The sequence below is a fragment of the Pelecanus crispus genome, chromosome 1 (assembly GCF_030463565.1).
Source record: "Pelecanus crispus isolate bPelCri1 chromosome 1, bPelCri1.pri, whole genome shotgun sequence".
Taxonomy (NCBI): Eukaryota; Metazoa; Chordata; class Aves; order Pelecaniformes; family Pelecanidae; genus Pelecanus; species Pelecanus crispus.
This window is the reverse complement of record NC_134643.1, coordinates 76,353,370-76,378,379: the sequence shown is the minus strand read 5'-3', so window position 1 is coordinate 76,378,379 and position 25,010 is coordinate 76,353,370. Positions and strand designations below refer to the sequence as shown.

Sequence of the window (25,010 nt, the reverse complement as noted above, 5' to 3'; positions counted from 1 at the left end):
GGGGCCAACTAGAAAGAGAAGCTAATAAAGATTGAGGAATAGCAGCAGCAGGTGGGGAGGGCTGGAGACTACTTAGGAGAGACGTCAGAGCCACAGACAAAAATGTGGTGAGGAAAGCAGGATAAAGAACTGAAGCAGCAGACTGGGGACCTGTCAGTAATGGCTCAGTACACAGTGCTTGGGCTGGAACCCAGGAGAAAGACAGGCTGAGTTACTTGGACATTAAGAAGTCATGAACCAGGCTCCCTCTGAACAGTGTCAAACCTAAGGCTCAGCTTCTCATGTCTGGGGGTAACTTGCTTTGTGCCGTGTAGCAGGAAAGACAACAAAGGTCTTCTCTATCGGAGAAGGGGACACTGATCCGAAGGGATGCTGTAGGTAGCAGATGTCTTTGACAAGAGCCAACACAAAACTACACTGGAATGAATGAGTTTTGAAAAATACTGATTTATTCTCACCCTCTTACCTGTAATAGGATTAACCACAAATACATCTATAGTATAGTGTATGTACTAGTTCACCTTACTTCCATGTTATCAAAATTTCTGCTGCTATCAGACAAAAGGTATATTTACTCTGGTTTTACATTTTTTTCCCCTCTCAGTCAGACACCAGCTCGAATTTTCGCTTAGGCATGGAAAGATGCTGTCTCAACTGACAAGCCAGAGTTTTGCTCTTACAGACTTAAAGGGAAAGTGCCTATTATGAGAACATGTAATTTCTGAAATCAAGACCTCTGTTAGGTCTCTTAGTAAATCAGGTTTGATTTTGATCTGCCCTGTACATTGTCAGCTCCATGAAGAAGCAAGGATAACAGTCATGTAAAATTTTAGCACTTGACAAATATATGATAAAAAACCCTATTAAGCTAACAACGCTAGTTAGGAGCAAGGCAACATACAATCCAGCTTGCTTTTCTGTAGCTGAATGTGCTCTGAAGCAATGACAGGAATGAAAACATGCTTTCGTCAGTGGGAAGATAAACCTTGGGGATATGAAAAAAGGGGCTCTATTGAGTAACAAGGTGCCATTTTTACAAGCTCACATTTCTGTAAATATATGCAAGTCAAATTACTTGATAGAGCTACACTCACAGAAAGCGTGTTATGCCAAATCCCCTTCACTCCAGCTCACCTCAGCACTTTGCTGGAACCACCAAACCTGAGTCAGTAACAGACACTACATTAAGGCCCCTGCCAGGGCAAGCTGGCCTCTCAGATTACCTTACCCTAGACAAATATTACCCTCAACTAAAGCTGGCAAAGAGAATAAAGTGCAAAGTTATATAAAGTACAGACCCAGCAGTACTCAGAAGTAGGGGAAAGAAAAGAGGAAGAGTAACTGGGACATAGTCATTAACATGCATTGTACAAACCAAATCAGTGTGAAAATAAAGTTTACACGGTTAGCCAGAGTAATATTGGATGGAGGTAACTGGCATATGAAACTTTTGGAGTGCTTGGAAAAATGGCAAGAAGGGCTGAAAGCTTATATTTAAAAGAATAAAAACAGGTATTATCTCTTGCATACCTAATTAGTGTGAATGAGGAGTTCTACAGCTATGCTCCTTGCAGGATCAAAATGCTAGGAATGAAGCTGGCAGGAAGAACCTAATTTACATTGGAGTAGAACCACCCCGAACACTTTCTATCTTTGCCTCCACATTTTTCATCTCTGATGAAAGAAGACCTGTTGAAATCACAAAAACCAAGTTTCTGATCTTCATTGGAAAAGTTATTTTGTAGGCTTCACACAACAGTAGGTTTCAGAAAAGTATTCAGCCTTACAAGTGCCCAGTGGGACCAGACATCAAACTTTAAAGAGAAGCGACCGTTGCTAATTATCACTACATAGGTTTTCTCTACAACTTCCTCATCTCTCAGATGGCCTATTCTCAAGTAGCTAGATATTCAATTTCAAAATGCCCAAACACGGGGACTATCCAGGCATCCTGATGACAATCTGGGGTAAATTCATACCTGAAGAGGACTGTATCTGATTGTCTCTCAAGAAAAACCTGCAGAAAATAACAAACCCACTACCACATCAGGAAACCAGGATGCCAGTGATTTCAATTCTTTCATTGGGTCAACATGCCAGGGATCGCTGTATCACTTAAAAACAAAATGAAAAATAAAAGCCAACAAGACTATGGATGATCTCACTTTAATACAGTATTGTTCACCATTGTGGCATACCATTGCATGCACCATCCTTGTACACAGACACGGACTCCATGGTTCCTGGCAGTGCAAAAGCACATAAAAAAAGGCAGCCTTTGCCCTGTAAAAGTAACTGTCTTAGAGTAAGATCGGCTCATTGAGAGAGACGGAGAAGTAGAAAAGTGTGCAAAGATTCTGCAAGACTTACACATAGCCTGTTTGCAAGGACTCAGCAAAGCATCAAGTCAAGGATGATTCCCTACTTATTGGCATGAGTAACAGAAAGGATGTTGTCGGTTGGGTTGGGGGCAAGGAGTAGCAGTGACAAAAAGCTTGATTTTATCTCATCTGACTGGCTTTTAAATTTGCCTTGCCTTTTCATTCAGGGTCTGTCTTAAGGGATATAAACAAGTATTTTTCAGTCAGACTAGATGAAGACAATAAATCACTCATTCACTACGTGAAAACAAATGCTCATAAAGGCCAAGGAATGTTAAAAAAGGCCATTCTTTGTTAACAGGGAAGAAGCCACAAAAACAAATGTACATGTCCCTAGCAGAACTGTACTCAGCAGGAGGGTACTGCTGGCTAAGTCCTGGCCATGCTGAAGTCAGCTGGAACGTTGCTATTGACTTTGGTGTAACCAGGTTTTAGTTGACCTATTTTACACCACAGTTTGTTACTCATTTCCCCACCATGCTTCTTTTGGTGCTTAACAATCCAGCACTCACACTTCCCTGCTCACTAACTACCTTGAAAAGACAAATGCAACCTTTGTGCCAACCACAGCCACAGCCGCAGCCGTGCTAGAATGAGGGGATGCCAGCCCTGGGTACCACTCGGAGGGCAGACCCTAAACTGGGGAACTGGAACTGCAAGAAGCCTGCCAAGACCAGGGCCAGGAAAGCAGTGCTGGCAAGCTTAAACTGAGGTAGTCCTGCTTTTCAAATGCCTTGCTTAATACCGTAGGGTGGAGAATACCTCCTGCCTGCTATATTCATATACTGCCCAGAATATCACAGGGGCTTCAGAGCTCTTTTCTGATTTTTTGTCTGTTAAGCAAAAAGAATAGCTGTTCATCATGTATATCTGTTTATTGTATGAGAAAAAGGGAGTTTGCAGTATTTCTTCCACACATACTCCCCATGCAGAAACCCTCATTTTAATTGTCTCCAGAGATTTCTAGGCATAGATTTAACTGTGCAGTAACACCATACATTGAATTTGAATGACTGTAAAGTGCTTGAGGGAATTGCTATAAAGAGCATCATACTCATACCAAGGATTATTTATCTTTGGCTTTCTCATTTCTTCTTCTGGCACAATAGTGGATCATAGAATAGATCTGTGTAGCCTTTGCATTTCTTGTCTCCTTTCACCTAAAATGTCTCCTATTGAACCTAGTCCCATCACTTCAATTTGCAGCGTTGCTCCTGAATAATAAGCTACACTGTGCATATGTCAAGCCCTGCTGCAAAGGAAGGGAAGGCAGACAAGCCAGTGTGTTTTAGACTGAGGAAAAGGCTGGAGATGGTCTGGATGGAGGAATGTCTATTAATGAATTAGCCTACAAATAGATTAGCCAGCCTAAAAACCCAAATACACTACACATTCCCATTCTACATTCTTGTCATATTCACAGCCTCATTAAAAATCATCAACAGAGAGAATGTGTTGCTTGGTATTATTTCATGCCCTGCAGGCATGTGTAATTCAGCTTGGCTCTATACACTGAGAAATAAAGATGTACAATAGTAGCTCCATGCAATCTTCGCTGTCCCCCCTGGAGAGGAGGCTCACCACTGCTGGCAACTGTCTGTCTGTCTGTCTCCAGCTACATAAAGTACTTTCAGTTTACTGAGGTGGAGAGATGGGCGAGATTAGCCGATGCAGACTGTCAGAGCTGTGATTGCAGCACACAGAGATCTTACCCCAGGAAGGAGAAGATACCTGAGCTCCGTTCCCTGTTCTATCCCTGGTGCACATTATCACGGAGAAAAGATGAGCATGTACGTTGGGACACTAGGTTTGCCTCACTAGTAGCAACATCCAGTGATATTCTAGCTACAGGAATAATCAGCAACACTAAATACAAGCTTGTTCAAGCAGAAAGGTGCCATTAAACTCTGCAGTTCAGAGGATATGGCATTGATGTTTTGTACCATCTCCAAAGGGAAAGTCTGAGGATACATTCTGAGGGCAACACACAGTTAATTGTTATGTATCTTCCTTACAAACTATTAGAAAAACAAAAACATTCAGAGGTTTAGGAAAAAAAGATCCGACTGAAAGATTTATGGTTGCTTAGCCTAGAGAATAAGACTGTGGGGAGACTTGGTAGCAGTCATATGTGGAAAAGAAAAGAAAAAAGTGTTCTTAAATTATAGCCAAGGGGGAATTTTAAGTTAGACATCAGGAAATCCATTCTACACATAGGGACAGCAAAGTACTGGCATGGACTGCCTAGTGGGCTGTGGCATTTTCATTACTGAAAGCTTTAAAAATTTACTAGATAAATATTTGTCAGGTACAGCCCAGGTAGAGCTGTCTGCCACAGGACAGAGGCAAGAGGGCAGTGACCGCTGAGTATCCCCTCCAGACAATGACTTTGCACAGGTTTCACTATGGTACCATCAGAATAAGCTGACAGTGCCCCTGTATTTTGGTGTAGCACTGCCTAGTGAATTCCCATGTGCAGATGCAAGGCTTTTTCCCCTAAAAGCCTAGCTTTGTAAAAGTAAAATTATAAATAGCACTGTACGTCTGGATTATGTGTTGCGATTGAACGTGTTTCTTTGTGCAGTCTTCTGAGTGCAAAGGGAACAGTGTGAAAATAAGCTTGACCTTGTTGATCTTGGTTTGGTATTGTTCAATTGAGGGGAAACAACTGAAGCCCTTGTTCTTCTATATCTTGTGCTTCTTGCCCAAGTACAGTAGGTAGAAGATGGAGCTAACAAGCATACTCCCATTCACTGCGTGTGGCTGCTAGTCATTCGCCAGCACGCACTTGCAGCTAGCTATGGCATGTACTTAACTAGATATAACAACATCAGTGAGATGATACAGTAAAGGTGAGTAAGGAGGGATCTCCGAGGGAGCCGCCTGCCCATGCATACCACCGGTTGCAGTAATGCTAGTGTCACCACTGTCACCTTCACTGCACTGACTTCTTCAGTCATAGGAAAATCTCATTATCATGGGACTTAACAGGTTGCAGAGACTTTGGTCACAACCCATAAAAACATAAGTAAGGAGATGCTACACACATGAGAAATTGGTCTATCGGCATTACATAGTACCTTTATCCCTATCTGACTGAATGGCTGACTGGATAGCCCCATCAGCACAAAACAGCAACACACTCACATTTCAGTGTAATACACCTGTGCTAAAATTGTTCTATGAATATAGACCTTTTCTTAAAATAAAACCCTAAGCCCACACTTTTCAAGCACAGGATGCAAGGAATTATGCACTTCATCTGTTCACACTTAGCCACATAGCTCTTGTGCTAGGATGACTAGTTAGGGCAGTAGTAGGTGGACAAGGGTGCTACACTATCATTAAGAGAATTGACTTCCAAGAGCTGTTTCACATCAGGCTTATTCAGATCACGAACTTTACTCCTCCACATTGACAACAATTTACTCATAAAGAAAACTTCTCTGTCCCCTTCCTAACAAAGGCACATTCCCAGAGCAAAAAAGCCAGCCCCACCTGCCATGTATAATTTTTGTTCTTCACCTATCACGCAATTCCTATGCCAGAGAATGAAGGTATCCAAATGCACCTGCATGACTTGGGAGTTCCTAGAGAACACTACAGGTCTGACAGAGCTAATATTTGGGATATAATTCAGGTAATTTCCTCCTGATCAAATAATCATCTGGAACCCAGTGTCTTTCATCTGAGCCTTCTGAAATTGGAGACCGTTAGTCCAGTACATTTTACACTGAGAAAAACACAGCCATTGGAAACTGAGTTTCCATGAGCCAATATTGAGGTAGCTCTACTGCAGCCACCATGCTGGCATGCAGGAACATTGAACGTCCACCCTAACCCTGCTCACAGGATTTTGTAACTGACTTACAGCTTATAGGTCAAGGGCTCACTTAGGACAGTGTGCAGAATCACGCTGGCAATAACGTACCCTACATGAAGATATTCTGCGAATCCCTGCAGCAGTCTTCCTGGGATTGATGGAGTGGACTCAAGCCAGTGAGCCTAAGCCATGGTTTTGGGCTTAAGTATTTCTCCTTCAAATCACCTGTGAACCCACTTAGGCGTACATGCAAGTTGCTCTTCTCCACAGCATACGTAGGCTAGCACTGCCAACTGTCACCAGCCCCAAATGCCTACGGTTCGCAGAAGTGTCTAAGACAGTCTTTAAAAAATAAATTAAAAAAGAAGAAAAAAAAGACACCATCTCCACACTGGAAAGAACTATTTCTTCCTTCATTTGGGATTCACAGTTATATTACACAAGTCCAGATTCAGAAGGCTGTTAAATGTCATATCCTGACTCATTTCAGCTGGAAAGACAGCAGTGCTTTCAGTTATCTTGCCTTTGCCTCCCACTACACGCTACGCCTTCAGCCACCACACACAAGAGTCACCTCAGATTGGTAGTTATTGGCCAGTAGACAATCAGCAGCACAGATTTAATTGTCAAATTTCTCCCTAAAAATTCTGAAAAAGCATCAAGCTCTGTTGATCAAGAAGGAAAAAACAGCCTGAACTCTTGATCTGAGCAACAGCAAGTCAAACAGTACTTTACCTCCACATCCACCATCACAGGATTTATCTGATGCATCCTGATGTAAGAAAACCACTACTGTGTTATTTTCCCAACGTCCAAAATGTCATTTGGAAGCCAATGCCTGCCCCATGGGAGCCATTCAGACGATAAAAGTTGTTCCAGAAGAGAACCACAGCCCTTCCCCTCCACACCATATCCGGTTACAAGGACTCTAAATCAACCGTGCCTGGCTATGTAAGTCAATTCCTGAACTGTAATGCAGCAGATTTCTCATTAAATGTAAAGCTGGACTTACACTCCCCCCTAAGCAAGAAGACATAAAGGATCTTTTGAAAGTCACTATATAATCCTCCTACAAGATTTGTAACCGTGCTACCCCTTCTTAATAGCTTCTGCAGTGGTGTAACCTTCCCTGACTTTCTTCAAGCCTGCAGACTCTGCTAAGCCACACTTCCACCCATATTTAGGAACACCTGGAAGAAGAGGGGGGCTATGTCTTTGCTGCAGGTGAAATACTTTCTGAACATAATCTGACATCCTGCCATGCTCCAGTACAGTTTACACAAGCCATATCAAGAAACCCAACAACTGTATGAAAACAGAAGTATGTAATATTCCATCAATTTCTACTCATTCTTCTGCCAGGTGGCAAGTACCAGGCATGAAATGCAACCAAGCCTAAGCCTCAAACAAGCCAGTACTGGTGTTAAGCCTATTTTAGAGGATGTATCCCATCAAAAAAGCTAACTACTGAATACAGCAAATTAATGCAATGCAAACTGATCACTGAATAATTCAAATATATAGTCACATATACAGTAAAAAGTCTATAAACTGAACAAGATGACTCTTAAAAATAAAATTCGTAAATAATAAGAAAGGCTAACAGGTGGTCAGGATATAAAGGATAAAGCTTACTCAAGATTTAGACATGGACTTCCAAAGAAGCAAAGGTCTCATTGCACCTGTAGGTGGAAGTCTTGGTATGTAAACGAGCGCACTGCCAGAAAAACCCCTGCGAGGAAAAAAAACCCTCCTTTTAGCATCTTATCAGTTATATAAAGCTACAATAAACAAACCAAATCTAACTGTGTTGCCTTTGGGCAGACTAGAACAAACTCTTATTTCTATTTTTATACCCTCAGCCAGGCAGCTTGTATGTCCTGTAGTTACTCCTAGCCATCAGAAGTTCGCTCTTCCTATAGCTTCTCATCTGTGACCACTTCCTCTAATTATTCTTCTGCTTACATTTTTTCCTTATGAAGCAGCAGCCTTATGTCCCGGTAAAGCAGACAAACATTGACTAAGAAAGCCCATAAAATTCCCAGGGCTGTAGTACAGCCTCTCTGGCTGTCTTCGCCTGCACTGCCCACTTCCTCTTTGGGTTCAGAACAGCCTTTTTGCTCTATGCTTTACAACCCCACAGCATAACACCTGTTTATCTGTAACTGTGACTTCTAGGTACCATCAAAAATGTTACTTGAGGTAGAAAATTTCAGTTATGCAGCTAATAAGTAGAAACATGCACTAGTGTGCAGTGCTGCGAGATCCCCCCCTGCCTCTGCTAGCAGAAGCCCTTCCACAGCGTCCCCTCCCTCCGCAAGGCAGCATGCCACCGCCACATCGCTCAGCCTTGCTGGTGTTTCTAGCCCTGACGTGGCCTTTTCATGCTCAGCGGCTGCTCCATGCACAGGCTTGCATTTTACTAGTTAGTAACTGTACAGCCCTGGGTACAAACAGAAATGAATAGATGTGCTCTTTGAAGCGCTTTACAAATATAAAGTCACTCCAAGTTGTAACACCCTCATGGCTGAGTTATCCTCTTGAAAATACCCCATGTCCCTTCTTGTCTCAGGCGGCTCCAAAACAATCCCACAGGGTTTTGTACTTTTTTTAGTACTGCTCAGTATCCACAACAACACAGAAGCTGGACCACATTTGCACTTCCACACCCTCATATCCCCAAAATCCCAAACAGGGATGGGATTGATCTGTGGGGCTTTTTTAATGCCCAAGGACATGAGGGTCTGTCTGGCAAAGGCACTGGTTTGTACTTGGATCAGCTCTTGTGTTACCTAGAAAAGAGAGTGATTGATGCTCAGTCACTTTAGATTTGAAATAGAAATGTTGAGTTAGAGCAGCCATTCCTCTTTCTTTGCCTGCGGGCCAAACTGACACTTCACAGCCAGATCTAGTCCTTCCCTTCCTCTCTGTTACATTTGGAAAGGTCAGCGTCTATTTATGTATTTGCACTAACTGAGATAAAGCCAATTTGGCATGTGCATTATTGCAGATAAACTCCAGAAAATCAGGCTCACCAAAGACAGCCTGGCTAAACAGCTTGGCTGAAGACATTTTAGCAAGCCCAGAGAGACCAAAGCACACATCCGATGATCAACAGGGACACAAAGCCACTTCTTGGTCTGTTTTAACTCACTTCAACAAGAGCATGTTACCCATCCTCTAGTTAATTACTTCAAACTATACACATTGCATCTCAGTCTTTTTAGCATAAATTTGATTTTCACCATCAGGCATGTTTGCATTTCGTCTATATGGAGTAGTTTCAGATAGACTATGGCTTTTGCTTAACTGACCAGATAGAACAGATGATGGCCTATTCCAGCTTTGCTAACAGGCTGCACAAAATGGTCCAATTACACATTTCTTAATTAGTCAATATGCAATCAAAGCGAGGGCAGGGGTTCCACTTAACTAAATATTCAGCCAGACTTTTGATCTCAATCACCCTGATGCCAATGGCTAGACATTATCCAGGACTGAAGGGAAGACTCATGCTCCAAAGAGCACAGTTTGCCAGGTCTCTACAGATAGTACTTCATATCCCAGTTTATGAAAGGCACAATATGACAATTGCTTGAATAATTCAGAAGATCTCTTTTTAATTGCATTCCTAATGTGCAGGTGTCACTTCACAAAATATAACTACCTCTTCACCCTTTGGTATACAATGTTTTCCATGTTTGCAATAATTAATGTTTATTACCTTTTAATTTTGAATAAATATATGTAGCCCCAATCAAGAACATAGTTTGCATTACAGTATGCTTGGGAAGGGGAAGGGGGGGAAGAAAAAAAAAAAAAAAAAGAGAAGGGAGAAAGGGGAGAGCGGGGAGAGCGGGACAGCACCAAGAAATTCCCCCAAATCCTAATTAAATACAACTCAAAAGAAGTCAGGGATGTACTATTTAGACAGTAGAATTAATGGAAGTAACTATAAGAGTTGCTCAGTAAATGTTAGGACTGCAGGTACTTCATGCCCCTACCCAAGACATCAATTTAAAAAAAAAACCAAAAAACAAACAAACAGGGCACATATGAGAGCCAATATTTCAATGTATTTGTCCAGACAACTATTAATTACAGAGCTTTACTGAGAACAGAGTACTTTGGTAAGTTAGATTGGTTGCAAAAATTAACAGAGCGCTTCCAAAGTCAACATCAAAGGCAGTAACTTCATGCCCTCTGGCATCACTGCACTCCATCAAATCCTAACCCCCTTCACTTCAGATGGTTTCCCATTTTATACACAATTTTTGGATCACCTGGGTCTAAAATCCATCCAAACACCGAGTTTGCCCTAAGCAAGTTAACGTTGTCCTCTTAATGGGGTTCACATTCCTTATACAGCTGTAGCTTCACATGCCACCTTCCATCTGCGCAGCAGCTGCACTCCCACCTAACCCTTTCCAGCATGTGTTGCTTCTAGACCTCACCTTTTACTTGAATCAAATTGCCATTTTCTTCCTCAGGATAAGTATGTTTTTCCTGTAATCCTCATCACGCAAAAAGGGGAAAAGCCTGCAGACTGTACACTGAACTCCCTTTCCAAATCCTAATTATTTCCCTGAAATAATTACAAATTATTCTACTAGCTGTGGGCTCTAACTGTAAGACCAGGGAATTTGCTTTGACACAGCACAAGTACCAGCATCAGAGAAGGGCACGATAAAATCTCTTGTCCAAATGAGGAATGTTGTGAGCAACCAAGAAAAATTAAACAAGCTCCCAAAATCTAACAGGTACCCTGAATAAAAAACACAAATCACATAGCACAGTTGTAAAATAATTCACTGTTACCCAATACAAAATTCACCTCGATAATCCAGAAAATGTCAAAGAATGTCTCCATCTTACAAGTAGAAGATTAATTTTTTCCCTGCCTTTATATTAAGGACAAGAATTTAAACTCTAATGAATAATTTGAAAAATATTGCCTTTCTCCTGATCACAAGTTATCCAGAAACAGCTGCCAGCTTTCCCAAATTTATTTGCAGCTTGAAGCTATTTCCTTTGGATTTCTCAAACACCATTTGTGATGACTATTCATGAGAAGCTCATTGCAAGTAGCCATTCTTCTAGCTGACAGCATTTTGCAGGTGAATCTTTAGAAGGCATTTGAGCAGCTGGGGAATCATATTTTAGTAATTTGAAATAATTTACTGTGTCTAACTGCTTCAGGTGAAATACAATAAAACCAGAAAATTTTTCAATGAGTTATTTTATTTTGTCAGATTAAGAACTTGAAGCTTAACATTTGAAATTTCTTTTGAAAGAATTCACTCCTCTACCCTCCAAAACAATAGTTTACATGGCAGAAAGAAAAGTTCCATTTGATTTTTCTATTTCTTTAACCTTTTGGGAGAAGGGGAAAGGAGACCTCAGAAATTCACCTCAGTTCTTCCTTGCTATAAGTTTTTGCCAACAAGCAACAAAAATCAATTATTGCATAAACAGCTAAATACTGGGGTGAGGGAGTTTTTTCCGCTAATGGCAAAGATAAGTCTGAAATTTGCTTTTCAAACTCTGAGAAGAAAAAGACAGGAAGGAGCGCAAAATTATTTCAGAAAACATTTGAAACCAGGGCTTGTTTTATTCTCTAACTCAAAAGCAGATGAGTGTTAGTTCACATTTCTCTCACGTGGCTTTGAGTTACATCCCAGCTACTCCTGTGGTTACATCACGTTTACTCATAGCATCTAAAAATTACTACAGGAATTTTCTAGTTCCATTCTAGTCAGACAGTAAAGGGTGGAAAATGCCAGTCATGCCTTCTGTTGTGCCTCAAAAGAACGCAACAGGACCAGAGTTGCATGGCTGAGCTTCCAGGCTGAAGAGCAAGGAGGGTGTATGTCTCTGTCCTGTCAAGGACAGGACTCCTGAACACTCACCAACACACGGTTCCTTTTTCTGTGTAACAGCTGGACCATAATGGAGGGGAAATAGATTTACAAGTTACCCATGGCCCTTAGTGGGCAACCTGAGACATGGCAGCCCAGCTATTCAGAGTTTATCCAACCATGCCACTGATCTTGACTGTAGTAGCATCACCTGCATCTAAAATCTCAGTGCCCCCAGACATGTAACAAAGTTACTGGCTGATACTGAAACTTCAAGTCTACATGAAAAGCTTTAGAAAAGTAGTAGGTACACAGCAGGAATAACTTCTTGTTGTTAGTATTAAACTACACCTACAGTTATATGCAGACTCTACACTTTTTGTCTCCTAAGAGTGGGAGATAATGCTGTAGATCACAGCAAGTAATACAACAAAGCTGCTGTCAAGAAATGTCTGATTTTAAGTGAAATGATATTCTATTATCTGGCAGCTCCAGGCAATGCCACCATAGCATGTGTTGGGAGATGAGATATAGGTGGGATACCCACCTTCACTGCGCATTAGGCCATCTTCTGATGAGCCATGTCCTGCCCCACGTCTTCTCCTGACCGTTAGGTATTGACAATAAGCCACTAGCAGTTTCTCTCCAGGATGGGAAAAATGGTGCAGTCTGTGTAATATTTCATTGCTGTTTGAAAAAAATTCAATTCCAGAAATCAGGGGGAAAAATGACACTGAGAGCGGGAGAGTAAGATGAGCCACTTCCAGCAGCTGGAATTGTTGGTTCATGCAAAACTGCAACTTCAGATTTTGTTCTCATAAACTGAAATGAAACTCTGAATTACTATTTCCACATAAAAGCTTTTTTCTTTCACAAATTTCTCCGTTGGCCAATCAAAAACTTAAAAAAAATAAAAGGAGGAGGAATATAATCAAGCAAAGTCTGAGGGAAAGAAAAAAGCCAGCAACAGAGATGATTAAAAAAAGTTGAAATATTGCATTCAAAAAATGGGAAAATGAAATGTCATAACACCACCAAAACCTTTTAACCTTTTCACTTCAAAGAAAAAATGAAAAACCAATGAACTGATGAAATAGCATTTTTATTGGAAAAGCACTCCATCAGAAAATGTTGAACCAGCTGTAGGAACTTTATCTACAGATTACTCAGAAGAAAAAGTATTCTATTTTGTATTGTTCACATTCAAAAATAAGTGGCATTTTACATATTAAGTTCTGGCATACTTATATTATTTCTGTATAAGTCTCAATTGATGCATAGCCAGCTTATTCTATGCCATAAAATACAGCAAGTTTCCTACTTAGTTTTGAGTTACTTTATCCTATAAGTTAATAACTGGTTCAGGACTGAGAAATCTTCTGCAAGCACAAAATGGCTTAAGCCCAGCACATTGATGTGGATGGAGCCTTTTTTATTTATTCCGGAGGAAATTTTTTTCGATGATTATATCAACATAGCTGCAGCCCTTTACATTCCTGTTACATCCCCTGAGCATTTCAGAGTATTACCCATATTTTATGAGCAGTTTTAAGCTTCTGGATACTTTTGAAAGGAATATTCATCTCCACAAAAATCACTTGCCGGTTGCTAGCAAGCTAATAAGACACCATTCTTCAAAGTAGAAGCCTGAAAAATTTAGGCAAGTATTTTTCTTGAAACAGAGAGGTAGAAAAATACTTCATTTAAGAATTTACTGTAAATAAATCTTCCTAAGCTTTTAAGCCTAGCAGGGTTTCATCTGATAAAGGTTTACAAAATTCCTCTGGGCAAAATACATAGGAATAACACATCAAGTTGGAGGCAGTGGTACTTGCAAGAAAAGAGGGAGTAGTAGTGAGTAGTACTGGTCAGAAATGAACGGCCCGTCAATTCATTAAAGGAATAGCATTTCTGGCACCAGTCCTGGAGCTGCTTTCTAGCATTGCTCATAAAAATTCACCTTTTCCACCACCACCACCCCCACTACAACAGCATCTAGCCATCCTCTTCGCAGCCTGCTGGGCAAGCCTAAGGGACACTGACATCCCAACTCCTTAGCTCATGTTGTTCTTCAGCAATTTGTCTCTCCAGGGCTTCCCAGATCTTTGCTCTTGATCCGGCCAACTGATAAACTTTGAGAATTAGGGTTTGGGAGTCTGCAAACCACTGGGGTTCCCGGTTCCCACAGGAACCGTGATTCCTCTCTAACCAGCATTTACCTCTCTGAAGGAGCCCATCCAGTACATCTTTTCGGTGAGAGGACATAGGACACCACTGTGGCCAGGCAGAGTGCTACGTTTTAATCCAAGGAAAACCAAATCTGAAGTCCCAAATGCATTACAAAATAGTGACCTCCCTGTGCCAGCCCAGGTAGGGCTTTTCTGAAACGTTGGAAAGGATGTACTCATTCTGAGCAGTTACTGCCAGTATCTTTGTGTGGTACAAAGTTCACAGCTCTGCCAAGGATTTCAGTTTTCTCCAATAAACGGTGCAATATTGTAGCAACAAATCATACTCATCATCATAAAAAAGATTTACAGCTGCTACTCTGTGACACACCATAAACTTTCTACCAGTCTCAAAGGCAGGGAGAGAAATTCACTCCAGCCGGGCAGCCCCTTTCCAGCTGCACTGCAGGAAAAACCACTCGCCATGCACATTTCAGCATCTGCTTATTTGTTGAGCTTGCAGGGACACAGCAGCTGGGGAGCAGCCTGAGGGAGGCAGAGGTCCATTAACCAGTTCATTGCAACAGGCACAGGCGAGTGACATGACAGCGGACTGACAGCCTAAACAAAACACAGCTGTAACACTGCTCCTCCAGATGATGCCTTAACACAGAAAGTGGCTGTTCCCATCTCCTCTTCCATACACTGCAGTTTCCCCTCACTTTTTCTGCACTGAAAGAAACTCATTTGAAGTCGTAACTCTTTTGCTGAGATCTGGAAACTACTTTTTTTTAAGAAAAAAATAACCTTTTTGGTGTTTTATTTGCAGAATGAGTTTAACAAGCACATGCTACACGTTCAACTGAAACAGCAACAAATGAAAAGCCCAGTGTGAATGACTCAACATTAACTAGGAAGGCTTAATAAATACCTATGCCTTTTAATTTGAGAAATTAAAGTAACATGTAAATCAATTAATACGTCCAGATGTTTGGCTTTCTTTAAATGTGTAGCCACATAAAACATCTCTCCTTCCACATGCAAAATTCAATAGAATAAACTCATTATTTAACAGCAGTTCATATATTAATTAAAAATACAAGAAGCCTAGGCCAGTATTGCAAATTCCCAGCATTCGAAAACCCCGCACCTAACCCAAAACACCTTTGCTGAACAACAACAAACCACTTCTAATATTCAAAACACAGCAAGAATCAACAAAGTCAAGTTGTCAGCTTCTGTTATTGGGCTCACATTGCTTGCCATCACTAAACTTCATTAACTTGGAAGTAACTTGGACACCTTCACACAAAGCACTTGTCACATCTTAGTTAAACACATCCGAACTGAAGCAATCCTAGATGAGGGATCGTGCTCCCAGTGAGCGTGATCACTGATTGAAATGCAGAAATCACTTTCTTAAAATAGCCAGAACTTAGCATTTTAAAAATCAAGACAGGTGGCCCAATCTCATCCCTTGTGCACATCCACACACCTGAAAAGTAGCCAGGGAAATATTAACATGCATACAAACATTTTATAATTTTCAGAACATAGAAATAAAAAAGCAGAGGAGACTGTTTCATATTGAGAAATGAAGATACAATTTCTTGGCAAGCATTTAGCCTATTTACACTCATTTGTACCACATTACCATTTAGTATATTAAAAGTTAAAGTGAAAAGAAAAAAAAGGTTACTAACCTGTGGGAAGAGAGAGTAAGTTGCATTGTCAATAGTGAAAGAATATAAAAATTCCCCGTCAAACCAGAGGTTCTTTCCCATCGGGGAGTTCAGCTTTGTCATAGCAAAGAGCTGCCCGGGGTCGCAGCATTCTTCCAGCAGTTTCCTAGTGAAGGCAACCAAAGAGAAAGAGCTGTATTAATTAGAGCCTTGGCACACCTTTGCTAATGACCACCCCTCACACCTGAGATCCTGTTGCTCTCAGATGCTCCAAAGCAAGCCATTCATCTTCCCAGCCAGTGGAGGACCCATGGGTGACTCTTTTTTTACTTACAGAAGGGCCAGAAAACCTCATTTTATTTCAGAAAATCTTAGAAATAGGCAGTAAAAAAATGTAAACCCCCATTCACTTTTGAGTAGCACAGAAATAGAACCAAGATTCAGCAAAAGAAACTCCATCCTTTGCAACCCATTCTAATAAATAAAAAACTGTTCTCCAACACATACAGATATCAGAGAAGCTCCTTCGAAAATTAAATCCAAGGAATATGAAAATTCAGTACCAAACCTTTTTCATGAAGAGCAGGCCTCCTAAAACCCCACAGTTACATAACATAAGTATGGAAAACTTTGGCATCTCTCTCCAGTTACTAAATATCCTTGTGCTACATTCACAGTAGTATTAGAGCCTGCCTTCTAACTGAAGTCCTACTTGAGTCATCCCAGTAGGAGAGAGAGATACATATATATATATAGTGGATATTATACTTCTTGTTTCCTCGCCAAAACTGCATATCCTCTTACACATTCGCTTCCCCAAAATACTTGTTACTCAGCTTGAGTAGAAATTTGAGAGCTGGTGAGGTGAAGGTTGTACTGAGCAAAAATTCTTTATCACAGCAAACTCAGCAATTAATATCCTAAAATACAGAATGATGAAAAGCTCTAGACATCTGCAGGGCAGGAATATCCTACCTTTCCAAAGCCCGCATGGAAGTAGCTCTCTACAGGAAGGATGACGCTCATGCTAGTTTTTATATGTAATAGATGTATGTAAAATATACATCGCAGAATTATGCCATTACAGTATATTAGTATATTATTATATGCATTTCTGATTTATTTTAAAGGGAATCCTAAAGCGACTGACACTATTTCCAGTGGCTGCATAAGAGTTGCAAGTGGCAGGCAGAAAAACATCAGTTATTAATGACTGCTAAAACATTTGATATAGTTGTTCTCCTCTGTGAAAGATTTTATTCAAAACCATGAAGTCATTCACAGAAATGTTTAAATTTTTTTAGCATTTTTTAAAGTTTTACAGCTACTTTTCTTCCCTAAAAATTTATATTTAAAAAAAAATATCAGTATTTTCCCTTACCAAAATCGATTTTGCCATAAGTTAATAGTTTTATTCAGCCGTGTGAATACTATTTTCCATACATACTTTGACTGAAAATTTGCTGAAAGCCATTTGTAATCTGAGCAGAAGAGGAAACAGCTTGAAAATGTTGCATGGCAAACAGAAAACCTAGGTGTGTCAGTGCTATTTGTTAGCTTTGCCTGCTGGAAAAGTTCAGTGATTTGCTCTGGTTCAGCTCCAGGGCAGTGCTGCACCCACAGATACCCCGGGCCCCTGGGACACTTCCTAACATGGAAGAAGGCTTTCAAGGGACAGCCAGGTTGCAAGCACAGGGCAGCTAGATTGAGGACAGGAGGTTCGCTCCTCTCCTAAAACAGGTACCTGAGAGTAGCCTTTGCATATGACATGCAGACAGATTAAACTGTTAAAAGGAAGCAAATTACACAAGGTAACTGGATATTACATTTTGTTGCACATCAAGAGTCAGCTTCTGTGAAGAGCTTGCCGCAAGGCAAGCTCTCCCCCTGTAATAGGCTGAGTCCCTACAGGCAGCCAAAGAGGTGATTTTTAGGAAGACTCAATCAGAAGCTTATGACAGGGTGCTTCATGGCTCAAAATGTCAATATTTTGTCCGTTTGACCCCACAGCGCTGCACTGCAGAGCTCCACCACACCATCACAGACCTTACATTGTGAGGGTACAGGGCTCATGACCACAGAGCATGCTGCTCCTCAGACAGAAGTGCTACGAGCACTACCTTGTTTCCATGTGTTTTCTCCACACACACCTGAACTCCTCCATCTGTATAAGTAAGCATTTCAGAAAAGATGTAAATCACTGTGCTCAGGGGCATAAGTCAACCCCAAATGAATGAAGTTAAGAATTAATGACAAAGCTGTGTCCAGTTCTTAGACCCCACAATTCAAGAAAGACGCAGACAGACCAGAGAGAGTCCAAAGGAGGGCCACAACGATGATCAAAAGGTTGAAAAACCTGCCCTATGAGGAAGGACTTAAGAAGTTAGGTCTTTTCTCCCTGGAGAAGACAAGACTCAAGGGGGATCTCATCACAGTTTTCCAGTACTTGAAGGGCAGTTACAAAGAGGATGGTGGCCCTCTCTTCACAAGGAGCCACATGGAGAAGACAAGGGACAATAGGTACAAGTTGCACTGGAAGAGGTTTCATCTTGATATAAGAAAGAAATTTTTTACTGTGAGAACAATCATTCCCTAGAACAACTTCCCTGGGGATCTGGTGGAGTCCCCACCACTGAAGGTTTTCAAGACACAATTGGACAAGGTGCTAGATAATCTCATCCAGGCTCCATTTCCCACAGAAGGTTGGACCAGGTGATTGCTCGAGGTCCCTTCCCACCTTGGCAGTTCTGTGATTCTGGAATTGTTTTCCCTTAGACTGCCCATTGCAGAGCTGGTTTGTCTCTGCTTGAGCAGAACAGAGCAATGTGTTAGCCAGAGCAGCAATTTCCATTCGTAGAAACACCAATGGGTCTACCTCTACCCACTACAGAAAGGCTTCACATCGTCCTCCTGCTGATGCTCAAATAAAGCCTTCATCACAGAACTGTGAAAATCAAATTAGAGGAAATTTGAAATCTCTTGCCAAATAACCTTTGCAAAACAGTTTAAGACAGGCATGGAATATTGTTCCAAACAAAAGATTTGAGAGTGGAGATTTTTCTGGCTGTCCACAAACTCCAGTTTGCAGCCTTTGGAAAATTATTTCTCTCTCTGTCAAGTGGAAAGAAAATATTTTTTGCCTATCTTTCCCCTCCTTTTCTTTGTATTTTCTATCCCCACGGCAACTTTTTCAAGAAAGCATAAGGTAATCCTAGATCAGCTGGAGCCTCAACTCTACATGCTCTACAACTGTATAACAAAATCAAAATTTCCAAGTGAAATCCTGCAACTCATACCTTCTCTGGAAGTCTGGTCTGAGCAAGAAGCACAAAAATAACAGATAACTCAGTGGAAAAGTATCTAGGCAATGTTTTATATTAATGAGTCTTTCCTTAGCCAGGGTAAACTGATGAGCTAAGGAACAGCTCTTTGTACAATTTCCTCCTCCCCCCTCATCTATGAGACTAAATATATTTACCTACTCTTTCCCCTCCCCAAAAATGCATTCCTCCGGTTCCCACTGAATCCTTCATTAATAAACCTGTTATGAAAAGAAGTAGGTGCCTCCTAGAAGGTCCACACATAGGCAGGTCGCTAGTTCAAGTATGCATCTGTATGTATGAGCACAAAAATCTTGTGTAGTCACATGTGTTTTCTGTCAGAAAAGAATAATTATTAGAAGTCTCACATTATTCAGTCTCTCTTTCTGACCCAAAGCCCAAAATTACAAAGTGAGAAAAGCTCCATAGGAAAACGTGCATTAAAAAGCAGAACAGATTCAAAGGCAAACCTAAGGGTACTTTGCAGGATCAGGGAGTCTGAACTGATTTGCTGAGCTTGATTGAAGTGTACAGCTAAAATGTTATGATAGAATTTGCAAAACTGCAGCAGCTTTTAGCCAAGGATTTCAATTCACTGCAAGCATCCCTTCACTCACAAGACATAAATAATATACCTTTGAGTCAAAGTTATCTCCAATTCAGAGGAGACCTGTGTATGAGAGGAATTAAACAACTTGAATATTGGTATTGAAAAGGCACTGGGGGCCCTCAGATCTGAGAGTACTTAAGGGACAAATCCCTACTTGTGAGAGAAGCAGGAGAAAAGTTATCTGAGAATCTCACTTCAGGCCTTTAAGATTTCAGCCAGAATTGGGCACCAAGCAGGACACTGTGTAGCTACAAGGCAGCATCAGCACTGAAATGGCTCTGCACATCAACCCAAGCAGCAACCTCTGCACAAGGCAGGAGCTGAGCAGCAGTTTTGAGATGTTAGCCATATCCCCGCAGCATACTTTGCTGAGGTCATCCCAGCAGACATTGCACGTTGAATGAAGCAGAGTGAAATAGTTGGTGCCAAGGACCCCACATCTACATTACCTTATTTTCATGAGATTTACTGCAGACTAACTCTGGTCTGATTCCACAAAAAGCCTGTGCGTGGCTGTAACACATGGAATGCATTACTGAAGTGCAGCAACTGGGGACAATGAGGAGATTTGCCACAAAAGCCCACTTCTTACCAAAGGGCTAATACAGGTGCACCCTCCTCCACCTAAAAGCAGAGACGAAGCCAGAAGTCCTTGCAAAGTCTAAACCTAAATTCACACATAAAGTTAGTGAAAGAGCTCGTATAAAAATCCCAAACTACTTATTCTTCATCTTAAGTTAATCAACTTTTCATTTTGATTTCAGTTTGCAGCCAATTAACGCTTAATCTCACCCTGTTTTGACCCAAGTCCCAGCCAATAACAATTCAGTAGCTAGTTCAAACATCCCAAATGGCTTAAAACCAGCAAATATAACATCTAAAAGCACAAATGGGCAATCCCACGGCATAGGTTATCAGCCAGGAGGTTACAAGCCCTTTAGCTATCTCTTCTCCACAGGTGGAGCAAGTCCTGCCTCCCCAGCACACCACTTCTCCAGCTCTCTTTGCCACGCCTGACTTGTGACGCTGCACTACATGAAGCATTTAAGCACCGCCAGCACTGTGCAAAGGAGGGGGAGCAGAATTATTCCTCTCAAATTTTTCCTTTTAAACCTGTGCAAGGGGGATGTAGTACGACAATGAGGAGAAGACCAGGTTGATGGGGAGCCACTTGCCAGACAGCAGCAACAGGAGGGCCGCTTCATGAAGAAGGACTGAAGGCTTAAGCCTTATCTTAAATGGAGTGATAGGCAGAGTGTACATGGCATGGCACAGCATGCAGGGTGCAGGGGTAAGGGTCCCAGGTAAGGCTGGTCAAGGCTATTAAGGCCTACTGGTGCCCTGACACTGGTAACACTACCAACACCCCTCCTTCTGCCCCAAAGGGGTAGCAGTTTTATAGCAAATCCCACGCACACACACTTGCTGAACCTTGCACTGAACAGGACCCCATCCAGGTCTGCAGAGCAGTGCCCCATGAAGGATGATTAGGGCCACAAAAATGATTCGAGGGCTGGAGCAACTCTCCTACGAGGCCAGGCTGAGAGAATTGGGGTTGTTCAGCCTGGAGAAGAGAAGGCTGCAAGCAGACCTTATTGCGGCCTTTCAGTACTTAAAGGGGGCCTACAGGAAGGATGGGGAGAATCTTTTTAGCAAGGCCTGTTGTGACAGAACAAGGAATAATGGTTTTAAACTAAAGAAGAATAGATTTAGACTAGACATTAGAAAGAAATTTTTTACAACGAGGGTGGTCAAGCACTGGAACAGGTTGCCCAGAGAGGTGGTAGAGGCCCCATCCCTGGCAACATTCCAGGTCAGGTTGGATGGGCCTCTGAGCAACCTGATCTGGTTAAAGCTGTCCCTGCTCGCTGCAGGGGGGTTGGGCTAGATGATCTCTAGAGGTCCCTTCCAACCCAAAGCATTCTATGATTCTGTGATTCTACAACGCTGCATGCATGGGAGGGGGAGAGGACAGGAAAGGCTACAGCTTGATGATGCTCTGCAGGTCCCAGCAAATGCCAGCAGTCCCCACGCTGAACAAGGGCATTGATTCAACCATTGCTCAAAAATGGTAACACGAAACTTAGTATTACTGCAGTTTGGCTTTAATGGCAGCATTAAAATAACAACTGAGGTTCAGGTTCAAGTTTGAGATAAAAATAATTGGTCAAACCAATTGCTGTAGTCAGACTCTGCTCAGCTGCTTGGATTTAGCTAGTATCATGCTAGCCTATGTCCATTGACTACAAAATGGAGCCAGGAGCTGACAGCACAAGACTGCAGCATTCAGTCTGACATAAACCTCCTTTTCTTTACATTGCAGTTCACATTCGCCTCAACTTCCCATGTTTTGCTTTGGAATCAAATGAATCTGAACACCCAGAGAAAAAAAATTAATCTGCCTTTGGCGTTTCAGCTGATGTCAAGCCAAAACCATCAGGCCTTAGCTCACAACCAGGGATCTGTGGCGCTGCTGAAATCCAGAGTATGGGTGGTCGCTTGGGTTCATTAGGGAAGATTTGCACAGCTCCATTTCAGTGCAATTGCTTAATTGCTTCCATCTATGTATCCCCCAGTAGAGGCAGGACGACCTAACAATAGCCTCATGGAATCTTCAACTAAATCAACACCTATTTCCCAGCACATGCATGCTTAAGGGATCCTGGGCTAACGTCCCTATCGGAAATACTTTCAGGATTAATATCAATAGTGGCTCTGAAACACAACTGGTCTGACCACCTCCAACACTATGAGTTTCAAAATCTAACCCTGAAATTCTCTAAATTAGGTCTTCAGCGTAATGTTTCCGTAAGAATAATATACCCACATGTTCTTGCAAGAAGTTTCGGTGGCAGGGGAGAAACCACAGTTGTTTTTTAATGGTTAAAATCTTGCCTTTAACAAATTTGCACCCAGTTTAGAGTTTGAATTTTTGGCATTTCAGGTTTTGGCTGATATTTTAAATCCTCCCCCCCTGCCCCAAGAGATGCCTGGCTTCTCAAATTTCAACCTCCCCTCTGATGAGTGGAAAAGCTGGAGTTTCCTGAATTTCTCACTTTTGTTCAAAGTTTTTTACTCCTTCCATCATTCCTGTGGCTATTCTCTCTTTTTAAAAATCCACCTCTAAATATTCCAAGCCTGGAAATAATATTTCTAGGTCAGTCACCCCCTGCCAACTACAGGGGCAAAATGACCTCTCTGTTATTACCCATACATCCCATGTCCAAGGCCAAAACACATTTAACTGATTAACTATTTAGCACTCTTTTTGCTACCAATGCTTCCCAGGATGGGGATATCCATCTGTAACTGCAGCCTGCACTCCGCTTTGCTAAATGTGAGATTTCACATATGGGTCTATTGAAAATTAGGAAGCTTAGCAGGAAACCCAGGCTGCTCTGCCTCCTGGGCCTGTCCCCTGGATCAGTTGCTGCCCTGCTCCTTTTCTCATCTGAAAAATTTATCAACAGTATTTCAATGTTGTCTTGCAGATCACTGATTAAAAGAAATGCAGAGGATCAAGAATTAATCTGAGCAAGTTCACACCTGGACACATCCTGAATTCATTCATCCAATGACCATCACCACCCAAGAACATAAAAAAAATCTAGCCCCATATCCCATCTCCAACAGTAGACAATAGCTAATGCTTACAGCTATAAGCGTCCTCTCATACAGCCACATAATGGCCATACTTGCGGCCATTTTTTGCTCCATGCTGGCAGCCTGAGAACTTTATGGCTCTACAGAAGGCTACAGAAGCCGTTCAATAACAGTAAAATCACTGATTCAATTACAATCAGTGTGGCTGCATGAGCTTGTAGCTGCAGCTGGCATTTGGCTTCTGAATATTCTGTGAAAACATTGTTAGTTGGATTTGGTCACACATACTGAATTTCTCTTTCCCAAAGAGCTCAGTGTAATACTTGTAACTGGGGGTTAGCTTGAAGAAGTCACTGAGGCTTTGATGTTTTCGTGGTGTTTAAAGTACCTTACTATTCAAGGGGTTCGAGACATGCTAGCCTGCACATTAGGCAGAGCAGAAGACAGCAAGTATAAGGAAACTGAAAGTGGAGTGTAATGTTCTTCTCTTAGCAGGGCAGGTATCACACACATCAAACCCCTGCTTCAAACACCTAACTGCCCCTGTACCAAAGTGTGGGTAGAACACAAGTAACCACTATGAATTTACTAGGGAGATGGAGGGAAGAGGCTGTCATCTTTCTGCTACCGCCAGATGCTAAGGGATGCACTGAATGAACTCCAAGTCACACAACACAGAGCCACATGGTCTTTCTCCTTCACATCAAAACCAAAACTGGCTTCAGCCTTGTGAAGTATTTTGGCACCACTCCTCTCTACAGCAGACTCCACCACACCTGAGATGAAATTTAAAAGTACCCTCAGCATAATTATTTAGGAATATGACCTTAGAATTCCCTCCTAAGAACATCATGGATAAGTATCAAAAGAATAAGAGAACAGCCAATGCAAATGCTCGATATTCACAAAAGCATACCAAATTGATTTTTTGGGAAAGCAATACCAGTTTAAGCTCTAACTAAAATTAAGACCTTTGCCAAAACCAACATCTAAATCAAGAATACATTGCTCTGCACAGATTCATTTCTGAAAATCCCCCAGTTACTTAAGCTTGAAGAATAGGTCTAAATGCAATGAAAAAGAAATATGAAAAAGAGTGGACACCGCAGGGCGGAACAGAGAGTTAATCTAATCTACTTCCCAGCCAAGCTTTCTGCAATATGATAACATTTTATAAGACTAAAGTCATGACAGTTTTTCTCCTCACATTTATTATTATATTGTTTCTTGTCATGAAACTTTCAGCCTATTTCAATGCCCCCTGCAGCAATTCCTGGTGTCTGGACTTTACAAGGATCACGTAATATTTCCCCCATCTTCATCAACAGAGGAAAAATATTAGGACAATAAAAAGGTCACGGGCAGAAGCAAATCACTTACTGAACTGCCTCGCACTGCAACCTGCATGAAAGGAAAGAGGTTGCAGAGATGACAAATACTTCTCAGAAAGGACAGTTCATTAAAACCACCTTCACTAGCTTCACAGTAGAGCTGTATGTGGCTTTTTAAAGCAACTACGAAATTTTAACTATAAACCGTTGGATAATTTGCTACAAATTGCCAAA

General features: G+C 41.6%; 1 protein-coding gene across 1 annotated transcript in view; it reads right to left on the bottom strand.

Moving 5' to 3' along the window:
- Nucleotides 1-25,010, bottom strand: part of ST8SIA1 (ST8 alpha-N-acetyl-neuraminide alpha-2,8-sialyltransferase 1) — a 133,411-nt gene that overhangs the window by 82,263 nt on the left and 26,138 nt on the right. The window contains exon 2 of the mRNA XM_075726969.1: nucleotides 15,934-16,078. Coding sequence (XP_075583084.1) covers nucleotides 15,934-16,078 — 145 coding nt within the window. The remainder of the gene's footprint in view (nucleotides 1-15,933; nucleotides 16,079-25,010) is intronic.